The sequence below is a fragment of the Watersipora subatra genome, chromosome 1, assembly GCF_963576615.1.
Source record: "Watersipora subatra chromosome 1, tzWatSuba1.1, whole genome shotgun sequence".
NCBI lineage: Eukaryota > Metazoa > Bryozoa > Gymnolaemata > Cheilostomatida > Watersiporidae > Watersipora > Watersipora subatra.
Window position 1 is genome coordinate 2850399 of NC_088708.1, and position 16313 is coordinate 2866711.

Consider the following 16313-nt stretch of genomic DNA (forward strand, 5'->3'; position numbering starts at 1 on the left):
TATCATCATGTCTAATAAACCAGAACAGCGCATTTGCATTAAATTTTATGTGAAATTAGGAAAAACAAGGATATTACGACCTTTAAAATAAAGTTTTGATCATTCTTGAAAGCTTCCTTAAAATTGTTGCAAGCGTGCATCCTTAGCTCGTTTTGGTCATCAGTCAGCAAGCTTGGCACGAACTTTGCTGCGACTCGTTTAATTTGTTAAAAAATTGTTTAAATTGTCAGTTAAAACTTTTTGAACAGTTCCAAAAACAAGTCCAGTCTCTCAAGATATCTGTAATGGTTAAACGTCGATCTGGCATGACTAGTGACCTCACACTGTCAATTTACGAGCAGGTTCTTGCCGACGCTGGTCTGCCAGACCTCGCGTCATCTTCGGTGCTGTCTCTACCTTCACAAAAACGTTTGTACCACTCAAAAATTTGTGTTTTTATAGACCAGCATCTTCAAAAGCAATAGTTAACATTTCAACTGTCTGAGTACTTGTTTTCCCTAATTTCGCACAAATTTTAATGCAAATACGCTGTTCCGTTTGATTAGGTATGACGATAATTTGTTTAAAAAAAAGACGGAAGCACCGGACAGACCTTGACATATCGTTAGCTCACATGAGAACGCATTGTCATAGCAACCTGAAATTTTGTGACAACACTCCAGAGGTGTTTCCCAGCCAACCCTGCAATGGGTTTTTCCATCGTGGGAATATGCACGAGTATACAACTCCATTCCGGGAACTTTTGGATCAGACCTCGTATGTATACTAAAATATTATGTTTACATGGTATGAGACTTTAAAAGTACTTTTTATTTTGTTTTGCAGATCTGTAATGATATAAGAGTTGGGGAATAACAAGGACAAACTGTAAAGCTGCCACAATATCAGCCAAACTGAGAATACATAATATTATATAATACAATTATAATATTATTCCATTATTTGAATAATAAATATTGGTGTCAGAATTGGTTCCAACTTAGGTTATTGCTAATTATTTAATGTTTATATGCCATTTTTATTATCACATTGTTGGTAGAAGCACAGAAAGCATTACAGACATTTATTTAATTAAAATAATATATTAGTTATATTGCTCAAAAATGAACAATCTGAGAGATGTGGAAACCAGATGTTTGAAATCAGCTCAAAATTCTGATCTAAATGCTACTCTTATCACATAGCCCACCTTCAAAAAGAATAAATCACTTTTTCGACAACTTTTTGATGCCCACCTGCTCTACTAACTCTTTGATGTTGTATTCCACTGCAGAAGTATCAATAGGATTAAAAAGGCGGTCATCTTTGGGGAAAAGCCGAAAATCAATTGATGCTGGAGCAAAAAGCATGGCAAAAGAGTCTAAGGTGTTGACTCCCAGATGCAAACCTCCCGTGTCTATTTACACTGAGGACCTTGAGAATAAATCTCCCGATCTAGACCTATCAGAAAACCAGCAAACTCGTCGTCGACGCTCTTCATTAAACCGTCGATCAGCAAAGATACTAACTCCAAAGGTAACCTAGCTCCTGTAAAATCTCTATTATATTCGTGTAATTTTATAAGCTTTGAAATTAAAGGCACCACTAAACCTCGACATTCAAATTTAATCCGTTCCGATATTTACTTGTGTGAAAACTGTCATGTGTGAAACCAAATATTCCTTGAATCTTTTTACATTCAAAAGCTCAAAAAGCCTATAAATATTTTAAATAGTTACAGTAAAACAGATGTGATAAATAAAACAATGTTAAAGGTTGACTTGCAACAAAATTCACATTACAGTTATTTGGCATCAAAAGATTCACCATGTCTTACTCTGTTGTGTTGTAGGTGCAAAATATGTGGAAATGTTATTACAAGCTCTTAAAAGCTCAAAAACGAAAAGCCGTCGTAGATTGGAATCTCTTTATTTCTCTGACGTATTCATTACAGTTTGGTTATCGTCTTGTCACGTGATGTTCTCACGTGAATTGAAAGGCCAATAAAAATCTCAATATCAAACTTGTCGTAGCACTAGTTTGTGACAAACACTTCGGGTTTTACCGAAGACCCCGTATCAAATATAGATGCTCGCTACTTTACAGTTTTGTTTCGGCTTGAACTAATCGTCAAGTCGTAATCTGATCATGTGACCCAATACTTTGAAAATAATTTTTGCAGCACTTTTCAATTATCACAGGTGACCAACAGGCTCGTCATTATTATCAGACAATGATATGTACTCCTTCGAGCCAAGTTTAAAAAGTTTAACGATTTTTACGGTAAGTTATAAGATATCAGTGCTAAAAGTGACAGCATTACAATGACGATAAAACAGACGCGAAAGAACAATAGACATAGTTTTATTGAATGCGTGAAGTATATTTGTGAAAATATTTCGATGAATGCGGTTCCATGAAAGTAAACAGAAACCATCTCTCACAACTACGTCCCATTTGAGCCGTTTTGGAAAGCGAATCCGAACTACGGCAGTCTCGTGTGGCTGCGATTAAATGTTCGTTTTTTTGCTTTTAAGAGCTTGTAATCACATTCCCATATATTTTGTACCTACAGCGCAACAGAGTAAGACATGGTGAATCTTATGATACCAAATAACTGTAATGTGAATTTTGTTGCAAGTCAACCTTTAAAGAATTAAATCAAGAGTCCAAATTGTATGGAAAAACTAACTTAATGAAGTAATAATACAAAAATGTTTTTTATTACTGTTCTATAGAGAACATAACTAAAGGCTCAGCAATAAGACAATTCGGTGGCAGAAAGAGTAGTAGCTCTTTTTATGCAGCGTAACTTGCGCTAGATATGCATCAAGTTAATATATTTTGTTTCTTTATTTTTAACTGCTTCCATCTTGTGTTACTTACAAAACTGTAGTGTTTGAAAATTTTGTATGTAGAAGTGAGCATAAGTTGAATTTGAACTGTATTCCAAAGAGAAGTTTGGTTTGCTGTTTATCAGTTTTTTTCTACAGCCGATTATGAGATTTTTCAAGATTTTTATGTAATACGCTCAGATGAGAACTACGGCCTAGTTTGCACTGAATGCAACTGAATACGCTACTGGTAGCAAGCTGACGCAACCAGTATGAGCGGAATTGTTTGGCTTAATCAAACATTACCATCAGCTTGAGCAATGACGTCATTTTAACATCTCAACGTCATTTGACAGCATCTATGTGAAAAGAATTGAATTGTGTTAAACTAAATTTATATTTATAAACACTAGATGAATCCCTGACAAGTAATAAAATGGTTACCTAATTAATTTGAGTATTTTGAGCTAGTCAAAAAAAATTACTTTAATAAAAGCTGTGTCTGAAGCCAGTTTAATAGTTGTTACCATAGAGTTATCTCCCCCTAGAGTGATAACTGTGCCTTCAACAACACGAGCGTTTCCGGTGCCAACAAGGAACGTTTAGGCCACGCCCCTTTTTGTGCTGGTCAGTCGTGGTGATTGACAGAACAATAACATCAGCCATGAGAATGATCATTAAATTTCACAGTTAAGATACCCTAGGACACATGTATTTCGCTAGTATTTAGTTTCGTGAGCAGCATACAGAGTAAAATTTTGCTGCAACTTAATTTTGCAGCTCTGATAAGTGCGAAAATATAGTGATGTGACAATAAATGCAGTGGAACAAACATCATTAGATTCCTCAGGTCCAGTTCACTGGTACGAAATGTTTTTCAATTTGGGACTACCGTACTTTTCGGACTATAAACCGCACCTCTATATAAGCTGCATCTGCTTTATTTTCCAAAAAACGATAATAAAACAATACATAAGCCACACCTTAGTATAGGCCGCAGAACTAAGGACTGTGCTTTTCAACGTGGCAGCAACTTTGCCATTTAAAACAGAACAGTGCAGAACGGCACAGTTTCGTATTCGACGCTTTTTAACTTTGTGCCTAACGGGACAGTACGGTGAGGCATAGTTTCGTATTTTCTTTCACCGCTAGAAGCGCACTAATTGGAAATTCCCGTTAGTGTGCCCTAGCGGTGAAAGAAAAGCCACAGATTAGCCGCACCCTTATATAAGCTGCATGGCTCAAATCATCAGAAAAAAGTAACGGCTAATAGTCCGAAAAGTACGGTAGTTTGTATTTGTCAACCGAAGGTAGAAATGTGTAGGCGAGATCAATAATGCAATTTGATCGCTTGCTGCCATTTGTCTCCCGGACTATCAATGACGTCAAGGTCCCTGCAGCAGTGACTGATGTGGTACCAATATTAAAATTCAAGTATTCATAGCACGCGGTTTCGCGGTGGCCATGGCTCCGGGTTGTTATTGCTTTTGGTTGGTAATAAAATTCTTCACCACAGTAATTATTATTCAATTTTATGACTTTCCCTACCAGACTGTCATCAGGTACAAATTCAATGACTAAACTAATATCATCATCTTCCTTATTTGTCTAGGCTTTTCCAAAAAAACTTATTATCTCAATTTGTTTTGCCATGCTGCTCAATCGGTGTATTAGCTATAATGAGTTTGGCAAAAATTGCCCAATGAGCCGAACCACACACGAAAATTGCCTGCATTTTTAATATGACGATTTTATTGTGAATGTCAACGAACAAAGCCATTTAATTTCGCGTTTCCGCTCGTTCGTTATGATAGTTCAGTTTCGCTCATGAAATTTTCGCGAGAGGATGTTGCCGCGAAAATTAGATGCCGCGAATACATAAGTGTCCTAGGGTAGTAATTATTGCTCATATTAAAGAAATGATGATTATAGTTTATTACTCTAATATATGCTTATTATTTAAAGCAATTCCATACCTACATGACTTGCAAAGTCACTGAATAGATAGTGTTAAGCAAGTGAGTTAATGCAATCAGTTACTCCAATGATATACAGCCCTCACACATGGTGGCTGTATATCATTGGTTACTCATAGATAAGATAGATAGTCATACTGAGGTTGTATTACATTAGTATGATGGGAAGCTAATCGACTACCATCAACTGAAAGTATTGACATTGTATGGTGATAGAGTGATTCATTGACACCACAGTCCACAAACAGCCCTTGCATGTAATATTTGATTTCAATACATATCAATCAAATACATAGACTAGCTGAAAGCAAAGATGTCCACTAGTTAGTGGACACTTTTGCTTGATGTAAGCACGCAAAATGTTTGAAAGTTAGAGTGGCAAATGTTGTTATATGTTAAATAAAATAAATTACACTTAATTATACTAAATTATAATTATATAAAAATAAAATAGACTTTGTTATTACCTTATTGATTATATAATTTTTCATTGTAATCATAGCTAAATAGATTATATTTAGCCATTGCTAATTATTATACATTTACATTTAAACACATTTACAGTTTTATTTTTCTTCCTAATTTATTTCAACGAAACACTTCTTTCATGATATGAAGTTTAAAAGTTGTAGTTGTTTGAAAAAGCTTGAAAACCTTAACAGTTATTTTCGTTTTCTTCTTAATTCATTTGAACTGCTTAAAAATATTTTCTCTTGATATGAAGTTTAAAAGTTAGAATGGTAAGTGTTATATAAAAATAAATTTTCTGTCCAAAGACTTTTTTATTACTCGGGCAACTCGGGTAGTACAGCTCATATTTGATGGCAGTCGATTAGCCTCCCATCACACTAATGTAATACAACCCCAGTATGACTATCTATCTTATCTATGAGTAACTGATTGCATTAACTCACTTAACACTATCTATTCAGTGCCTTTGCCTTTTGGAGATAACTCTATCGTTGTTATGTTATGTGTAATGATCTTTCATGCAATCATGATCTTCAAGCGTGCTAATAATAACTAATAGTGCATACATTAAAGATGTGGTTGCCTCAAATTTGAGTTGATTTTAAAAGAAAGTATTTTTCTTTGTTTATCAGTTGATATGTTGTTTGTTGTGTTAGGCGATTTCATTGTCAAGATATTTAAAGATTAAAATCGAAAAAATTCGGTCGCGGTAAAAACGCTCATGCCAAATAAAACATGCCCAGACTTGCCCAAAATGATGTAACGCGTGATACAACCCGTCTGTCTCCATTTCTCGTATTCATATCGGCTATTGCAATAAAAGTCTAGTCTTATGCAGCTCTATTGGCATATATTTTATCTTGTATTTTCTCGTATTGGCTAAAATAAAATTTTAACTCCGGCTACAGATACATTATTACCAATGTCTCAAAGGCCTCAAACAAGGAAAATTAAAAACTTGTATTTTTAGCTCCTTCTAAATGCTGTGTAAACATCTTAGTACCGACTACCAATTCTACCGGTCTACGGTAATTCTGTCAAGCAAACTATGTAGAATAAGGTCTTTGTATCGGCACAGTTCCGTCCCTACCCACACTAACGATATACAGCCTCCTAAAAGCCCCGCCCACATTATGCCCGTCGCCTATCCTGGGGTGGGGCTGTATATCATTGCCCACACCGAAAACTAGTTTCTTACTACCGTGAGTAAAATAAGCAAACTGCGTCTTTGAAAAGAAGATGTGGCGAAACCTACCACATCCCTAAAAGTCATAAACATTGTATAGTCGACTGTTAACGTTATCGAGTCTTTATTGGTATCAATGTGTAGAAAAAAATTCACTGGTCACATTTGATTAGCTGATTCAAGTAATGTACTAAACAAATGGTCGAGCTATGCAAAAGTGCTGGTCCATTCAGCTCTGATTGTACTTCATAAATCCATCTATCAGAATAGATTTTCACACAGGTGTCAACGGGGCTATGACGCATTCAATGTTCTGCAAATCATGTTTTGCATTATCTTCAACAATATTATTTCATTATTTAATTTTTACAAGCAAAAAACTGTCCTCTCGGCATAAAGCTTCTATTAAAAGTATCCATCAAGTCGTGGCCACTCACATAGTTTCAGCTGATACAATAAGACAAATTCATCTACTGCAGCAAACTCAAACAAGACATCATGGTTTATGCAACACACATTCAAGTCTTTCTTTCCCATTTGTGGCAGTTTCCACACTGACAAAGCTGCTTCGGCTGGTGAGACCACATAAACATCCTATAATCAGTAAAACAAATGCAATAAATATATGTCATTCATAGATATGTCATTCTAACGCGTATCTATTGAAAGCTTTCAAATTGAGAGTTAGCTAGATTGCGAGTGTAATTTTAAAAATGAATAATTGTTTAACAAAAGCATAAGTACGCCAAGCCAACGATTCGAAGCTTTGGTTCTAGAAGTTAAAGATTTGCATTGACCAATCGATTTTCTTCACTTTCTACAAGTGAGAAGTGAACATGTAAAGTCAAATGATAAATCTAATTTACTAGCTAAAACTGCCATAGAAAATTTGAAGCAAATATAGCTTGGTGAAATGATAAAAAAAAATGATTGGTGATAGCAAAAAGTTATAATTTTATTAATTACTACATGTATTAATGAGGACTAAAATATTACATTTACTACATTCATCAATCTAAGCCATTGTATTGCTAGATGTTCTGGATTAGAAAGAAGCCGTCAAGGACTCACTGTACATACGTATCTCGCATGCGCAGGAAGTTACATTATAACCACAGACAGGGAAATATAATCTGAATGTAAACTCAACAGTATATCTATAGGAGATTCAAAGTAAAAGATGGATTTACCTCCATTCTCCTATCTTCCTCCGTAGCACTTTAATCACCTGATGCACAGAAAACTCGGAGTCGCCTTCGCAGTAACTTTATAGTAATTTTTACAATTCTGTTGTTCGTCAATAAAATGTGTCGATCGAGTAATTCATTAAAGTAACGAGGTTACTTAATATAGTAAATATCGATGTCCATGAGATTTAATAATAGAGTTAAATCCCTAAATTTGAGATGACGGACAACGCGTTTTACGAGTGATAACATTTATTACGACCTATATAAAAATTTCGTGCTGATAATTGGCTAATGAAGCGATCTTATATTTATCGCCCGTGGACTCTTTTCAGATGTATCACTAGTTACGTCATGAATGAAGCACCCGCTGGAATCTGAGCTTTTTAAAAGATGGCCTCATTCAAACGCATATATCTCTGGACAGGATTAGTCTACAAAGACATAAATGACATCAAATTGTAGCTGATGTTTTAGCCTTTTATTGGTATTACTTTCATTAAATCGACCTTTTTGACGCAACCACATCTTTAACTCTTTGCGTGCTACAAGTCGTGTTGTATGGCTCTGCGCAGCGTTTGCGTATGGCCAAGAGCCATGTGGTGGGCTTTAGTAGGCTTAATACAAAACCTTAGCTAGTAGCCAATTAGTCAACCTTGTCTGTACTTGAACAAAAGGAAACAATCATCTCCCTGCATTAAGCCAATAGACAATAGGTTTACAGCCCAACCTAAGCTTAGTTTGCTTTGCAAAAAATTTACTTTTGTCTCAATTTATTTTTCGCAATGATCAGTTGTATCAGACGCAACACAGCTACAGAGGTTTTGATAGTTGTTATCTTGGAACTTCTGGTGATTATCTCCTGAGCAATAGTACTTACTACCGAGAGAGATAATTCCATTTTTAGCAGTAATGATAATGCCATAAGCCATAATATTATTGATAACTCGGCTGACTCGGAACATCTTCATGGTAGTAGCGCAAAAGACGAAAACATGACTGAGCTCATTCTGCAACACATTTAGTGGCATTTTATGGCATCAGCAGATGTAAAATTTTGTACTGATTAACTTGGTATCCAAATATTTTTCATAGATGTTGTAGGTTGGAAAGTGATGACACTTTATATGTGCTTTTTCTCAAATATTAGGTTTTACCAAATATTTCACTATATCCCAGTAAATAATATAATTTAGTAGTAAGTGTTAAAGGCAAATTAAGAATAAACCATGAGCAAACTTCATCTTTCTGATGAAATAACTGACGATGTCCTGTGTGAACTTGGCTTATGAATTGATGGTTACTAAATTATGATATCATTCTTTGTCACCCCTGCCAAAACAGCGTGTGTTGGAGTATTATGTGTACCTACACATATGTTGTATAGCTGCAGCAAGTGTTTTTATGAATACATCAAAGTGTTTTTTGCCCGCTCTTTTTAATGTCGATTCATTAGCTCGCTCAATTAAATGGCACCCGTTAATGAATAATAGGTTGAAGTAACTTGACATTCCAGCATAATAAAACAGAATTATTGCAAATATCGTTTGGAGCTGGCCATAAAATGTGAAATAATATTAGTTACTGTATTCATTCCTCTTTGTAACGATAAGTATATTTCAAGTTGGCAATAATCTTAGTAACATTGTCCAACTAATTGTAAGGTGTAATACAAAAATTCTTTGCCAATTTTGCAATTACCTGACCATTAAACACAATGTTGAGTGACTAGCTGATTGTAACTATTTCAAGAATCTCTATGTTCAGTAGAAACCTAATTGTTTTGCATGAAGAATTATTACCTAATTATTTGAAGAAGAATCGGCTTTCTATCTCTAAAATCTACGATATGTTTAAGCTCTGATATTATTCTTTTACTCAAAAATCAAGTTACGATTTAGAAAGTTATATTATTCGTAATATATATATGAAAACAAATGTGCATTTTTTTCTAAATAACATGCTTTATATTTAATAACTATCAACTACAGCTTATTTAAACATGATCCTACTATCAACTTTACAATTTAATGGTTGTACCTCTGATTCATACTGCCCTGTCTTAGTGGTCATTTTGTTTGTATGTTGATTTCGCTTTTTAGCCTAATAGCTCATTTTTAGATAGATTTTCGAAACTCTTGGAGTTTTTGTTCAGTGAAATTACTTTTAGCAAGGTCAAAAATAATATTAACAGAAAGTTTGATTGGGTTTGAGTTTTTATTGTATTTTTTGTGTTAAAATTGACACATTTAATGTCATGGTAAGGGGAAGTGAAGAATCGAACCAAAAAGCTTAGCCTCTCTGGTTTATTTTAAGGTCGTCTCATTAAAATTCATTCTCAAGACTGGCCTGGTCTTATTTTTTGAGAATAAATGGTACTTCATAGAATATTAACAATCTTATTTCTTACCATCTGCTATTGTAGAAAAGATGGCTTTACGAATATCGACCAAAGCACTGTATTATATCATATATGTTTTAGGTCAAGCCACCACTCTCGTCTGAAGTTACAAAATCCAAGGTACATCCATTTTATTCAACACAGATGCAGTTCGTATGCGTTGTTGATTTCATGCTGTGGATGTACATTATTTATTTTACAGATACCTCGAAACATCCGCTCCCCTAACCGAAGGGCCAGTCTGTTAGAAATAAATCAGCATTCGGAGAGAGCAGGTATATTGATTTCATTATATGTGACTTAATGTCTCATTACTACCACATGGTTCTGAACCGTAAGTTATGGCGGATTTTGTAGTTGCTAAGCGAAAGTCTACTTCTCCTGCCTGGACTAGTAGCAAAAGAAAAAAAGTATCATTTGGAGCCAATCTGAGTCCTGAGTTATTTGACCAAAGACTGCCTCCTGGAACACCTGTCCGTAGGGGCTCAACGCCGTTTATTACAGCTGGTATGTCTCAGTCACCCTTTTTATATTTATCTACTCCTTTATTCACTAGTATCTTTGTAGATTGGAATCTATCATAGTCTGAAATGAGACATTTTTAAATAAAAAGAATATAAGTTATAGCCATTTCATCTTGGAGCTTGAGATTACATTTATTTCCATCTGGTACCATAGAACCCTCCGTATCGTTTTACTAATTATGAATCTACCATGGTTTTAGGGCCGTTTCATAAATAAAATTCTCTCATTCGTATCACTATATCGCCTTTTTAACATTTTCACTACTGAATGCATATCACTTGTAATTGCTTAAATTACCGAGCCAATTTTTAACGCAATTTAAACCTCAGGCATGGCTGCAGGAAAGCCGCTACACGTTACCTCCAATTTGTCGTAAATACCTACATGCATTGGGAAGCTGAATAATTTCTCTATAAGTTGATCTACCTGTGCTGCAATTTTTTTAAGCTTTCAAATTTTTTAGGTATTGTAAATTTGAATTCATATTTTGATTTTATAAATGTATTTAAAATGTGCTATACAAGTTCATTATACTGATTGGTATGTTTGGTAGTTTGCAGCAAAAATCGGTTGGCTTTTTATGTACAGTGCACCCTCGAGATACGGTTACCCTGATATACGATTTTTTCACCCTACGAAGTTGAACATCGTGAGATTTTCACCTCGCTATACGAATTTTATTTCACCATACGAATTTGAGAAAAATTTCGCCTGAGTTAAAGTTTGGTGGTCGGTGTGCTCATAACGCACGTCGAAATAACAAAGATGCCGAAATGCGGTTTGCCGAAAACATTTAACAACGTTTAGAAGAGACATGATGACCGTCTTCTCTTAGGTCAGCGTTCCACGTGGGAAATTTTGTGAAAAGTACATAATCGAGAGCGAGTATTCATTTTTAGCGTTGTAATCTCTCTACAAGACAAAAAAAAATTATTTCTATGACAACAGAGTTGGAGGTCATAAATAACTAGGAAGAAGACGCCTGTATTGTAAATATTGCCAAGTAATATGTTCGCAAACAATTGCAATTATTAAAAATAAGAAATTCGTTAAAGCAAGCACAAGAAGGAGCTTACGACTGACGACTTGAAGGAGTTGAAAGCAATACACGGGATGTAGAAGAGACATAAAAACCTACATCGGCAGAAAAGTGTTAAGTGTTAATTTACCGATGTGAACTGGTACATAAAAACATTACTGTACAGTGCGTATCATTATTTATCTTCTTTGTGTGGCATTTTTTTCATGCTTTATTCAATACATTTTATGTTTTATTTATTTCATTTTGAGGTTTCATTTTCTTGTTTAACCACGTCTTTGCAGATGGGCCTGTTTTTTACTACGTAAATACAAATCATCGTATGTATGTAACTCATATATAACTAGCTACTCAAGATAGTTGACACATCCACATTACTTTCTAGAAGTTGCTAAAACCATACCCTGTAGGGTATAAATACGTACAAACCTCTGTATGTATGGTCACATTGATTTTTGTGCACGTTTCATTCAAGACAAACTACTGTACAACCTTCTCTGAATCCTTTTACAAATGTTAGCTAGCAATTTTCTGCACTGCACCAGCATTTACAGTGCACGAGCAAGCGTCATCCTCAATAAGTGATAATCCGCACTAAGTTAGCTTATTTTCTTCGAGCACTCTCTGTACCAGCAGCAAAGTTGTGTCTTCCTGGCAATTTCTGCTTTTTTCGACAAAAAAATGATAAACTAGATCAACAGTTCAAGTCACGTCACTCCAAAGGTGTGTACACTATAGTATATGTAGTGTATAGTAAATAAAATTTCATTTTTTGATGGCCATTATATGGTCAAGTGTACGAGAGGCCGCTTTTGAGAATTGCAACGCATGGCTTTTACGGGCATGTAAGGTTTTAACCAGACTTGCTAAAGGCTATAGTGAAAGCTGGGAAGCGAAAAGATTTTAGTGAGGAAAAGTTATAATTTAATGAAATCGTTAAAAATACATACTGAAACTCAGCTTTAACTAGCTTTGATTGTGTTTTAGTAAGCTAAACATATTTGAAGTAAATTAAAAGCTTATGTTATACGTACGTCTTGATAGTAAGGACTCCTTACCGTGCGTACTGCATTTCGTATACACATGATGTTGCATTTTACAGTTTTGCAGATCATAATCACTAGGTGCACTTAATACAATGCAGCTACTGTAGGTAACTATAGTTACTAAAGTTAACATACTATTTTGTTACTAATTTTCAATATGTACTACATTTTTATAAAAATTTTGGACGATTTTTACCATTTTTTTGCATTGTGTAATTACAATAGTTTCTATACCCCTACATACGATTTTTTCACTATGCGATGCCAATCTTGGAACGGATCAACATCGTATCTCGAGGGTGCACTGTACTTTGGAAGATGAGTCATGAGCCTCGATCCATGAAAACCCAGTTTAGCTAACCGCCATAATGCTATCAAATGGCGTGCTGCAAATTTATAAGTTGTTGAATTATAATCTATCGAATGATACAAATATTTATTCAAAATCAAGTGACATAAACAAGCAATATTTATAAATTAGAGTACATGCAGAAACCAAAATAAAAACTTTCATGCAAAAAGGTTATTTGGCATAGTTTGCATGGCCTCCATTCCCAGTTGCGATCTCATTGTTGCTTTTATTTTGACTTATTTTAGCTTCTGATTGTTCAATATCTTCTGCGGTGTCTTCTGACCTGAAATATTTTGCACTGCTAAATATGTCAATATTAGCGTACAAACAGGTTTTTTTAGCAAGAGCAAACCTTTTACGCATCTATAGCCATTTTAAATACATACTTTTCACATAAAGAAAGAGACTTATAGCCACGTGTACTGCTTGTACATGTGTGCTAAGCAGAAATATTGGCCTTAAAATAGTAGTACAAATAGTATCGAAATTACTCTATAATTATATAAGAAATGTTATATATAACAAAGATTTTAAAAATATCGATCAAAAAGTGAATCCACATAGGATCGCTTACCTCGATATTGTTGAGACTGGTCTGCTAAAGATTAATACAGTCATACTTCGACTTACGAGCTTAATGCGTTCCGAGACTGAGCTCGTATGTTAATTTGCTCGCATGTTGGTGCAATTTATTTATATACAGAACAATTAAATATATATTGATTGGTTTTCATGCTCTAAAAAATGCAAATAAAACACTCAAAACAAGATATTGTAACAAAAAGAACATGTTGGTTATTGTCCTAACTTACTACGTGCTTTCAAAAAAGCAACAAATAAAAAATAATGCAAGGAGATGTGATTAATTAAAATGTAAAATTAAATACATACAATAGCAGCTAACGCTAGCATTTGCCAGGGAGGGAGATGTAAGTTATCCTTCATTACAACAGTTGACTTTGATAAATCTGGATTTTATCAATGTCTTAAAAGACAAACTTAGAAGCAAACCTGAAAGCAAACTTTCATTTTCAACTTAACGTAATTAAAATTTATTTGGCGTTCATAGTTTGAAGTTTCTCGCTGGTTAGCTAATTTTTCCTTTGTTTCGCTTTCACGACCAGCCGGCCGTTTTAAGATAAACCTATCTACGGACGTTTGCCTTTGTCGCCCTTTCAACATGTTGCAATTAAGACGAACACAGGTGTCGTCACAAAGGGTTAATGCACGACCATTAGCCAACTTGTCCGAATGTCTTTTTTTATAGTTTTTATAGATAGCACCGGCCTTTTCACATAGCATCGTTTCAATGCGCTGTCTCCGGCCAATCGTTTATCTTTTATCCAATGCCTGAGCAGTCTCTCCATCAGTGGTCGTGAAGGTCGCTGTGCCGTTTATAAATTATGGTTAGTCCTTTTGCGAACTAAATGCCCTGAATATAATTCTTCTGTTTGATAATTGTGGATGTAGTTCTGTCAAATTGCTGAGCTAGCTCAATCACGCATACACATTTCGCATATTTTTGAATAATTTTCCGTTTAATATCAACTGTTATCATTCGCTTTTTCTTTGCATTATCCTTCATTTTACTGGCAAACTTTCAGTCAACGCACAGTACTTTTAATTCACATAATTCTGCACTGAAAATCGCGCACAAAAAACACGGTACAAAAGTATAACCTGAGCAGTTGAAAAATACAGAGTGATGCTGTTCTCATAAAACACCTCCGGCATACTTGGCAACTGACTCACGTGCTCGTATCTCAAACATGGCTTGTATGTTAGTGCTAACACTTGCTTAAAAGCTGGCTCGTATCTCAAGTTTCTCGTACGTTGGAGCACTCGTAAGTTGAAGTATTACTGTATATTGAATTGTGTATAAAATTGTTGGGATACTAGATATTTAAGTAAAATTTTTCATCAAGATAATCTACTTTAGATAATGGATAAGAATCTGTTCTTTCTCTTATTTGCAAAGTTGGTAAGCTTATTTTTTATTGTATGATAAATGTTAACTGACATTTTAAAACTAGAAATTTCCCTGTCATACAGCCCACGACCAAAGTGATATTGGAAAAAAGAAAGGGTACTGATGGTTGAGAAATGCAATATTAGCAGTCAAATGGCACTGCAGTGCAATAGGATAACTGCAATGGTAGCTGTAATGTACTGGGTGTTATTATGTACAACAAACAGCAATAATGAAAGGAAAAAGATTATGTTTATATCTCTCCCCCGCAATAGGATAAATGCACTATTAGAAGTACAATGCTCTGGTATTATTAGAATAACCAATATTATTAATATAGTAATACAGTAATAATAGAAAACCAATGCACAAATTTGTTTACATTTCAAAACGTCATAGCTAACAATATCAAGAAGTTGATATTTATATAGATTTTTAGAAAATCTATTTAACAAAACTATTTAGAAAAAATAATAACAGTAACAAATTGCCCAACATCGGTCTCTATATACTTTGATCTTGTAAATTCGAATGCTTATTCTTATAATTAAATCTTATAAAATCGAATAATTATTCTTATAAATAAATATTGTAATAATCTCACAAAAATCGTTAGAACAAATATCATCATCATTTCCTTTACTTTCACTGCTTTGGACATCGGTTGGAATACCAAAGTACCCATAAGTGTCCAAAATGTCTGTTACTTTGCAATCGGCAAAAAAGAAACGATGACTTTTCAGTACCTCTATGTTAATTACAGAAACCTTCGGCAATTAGACAATACCATAGACTGGTGAAATGTGCACGTTTTTTTGTGCAAAATGCGCACGACTTATGGTTCTATTCTCTGCTGCTCGGCGTTTCGTTTGTCGGTCTTAATTTTGATAAAAATAAGGCTTGTCAAGTTTTAATAACGATTTCAGGCTAAATTAATGTCTATTTATGTATAATCCGATCAGATGGGTAAGGTTTAGGCAATTTTTTACAAATAATAAAGACTTGGTAACATATTTAAATGGGTTTATATGTGTTTTGTATCATTATTATACTTAAACGACTCCATTGAAAAAATGGTTAAATTTATTGATGATATTTCGGTACAAGGGTTTGCGACGGCCGTTGATGAATAATTTTCGTGAGTTGTGTGCATATATGCATTTAGGTATCATAAATCTCCCAAACAATCGCTCCGCTCGTGTTTGGTCATGGGATTATCTTTACCTATAACAGGGTTCTGCAACCTTTTCCACTCAAACAGCCATTTGGACCTGTTTCCAATAGAAAAGAACGCAGCGGGAGCCACAAACCCCTTTTGATATTTTAATTTAAAAAAAATAACTATTCC

General features: G+C 34.5%; 1 protein-coding gene across 1 annotated transcript in view; it reads left to right on the plus strand.

Annotated features, from left to right (window-relative positions):
- The window catches only part of LOC137386111 (nascent polypeptide-associated complex subunit alpha, muscle-specific form-like), an 81858-nt gene that overhangs the window by 33801 nt on the left and 31744 nt on the right, over positions 1–16313 (plus strand). The window contains exons 4-7 of the mRNA XM_068072811.1: positions 1274–1515; positions 10116–10154; positions 10237–10309; positions 10392–10541. Coding sequence (XP_067928912.1) covers positions 1274–1515; positions 10116–10154; positions 10237–10309; positions 10392–10541 — 504 coding nt within the window. The remainder of the gene's footprint in view (positions 1–1273; positions 1516–10115; positions 10155–10236; positions 10310–10391; positions 10542–16313) is intronic.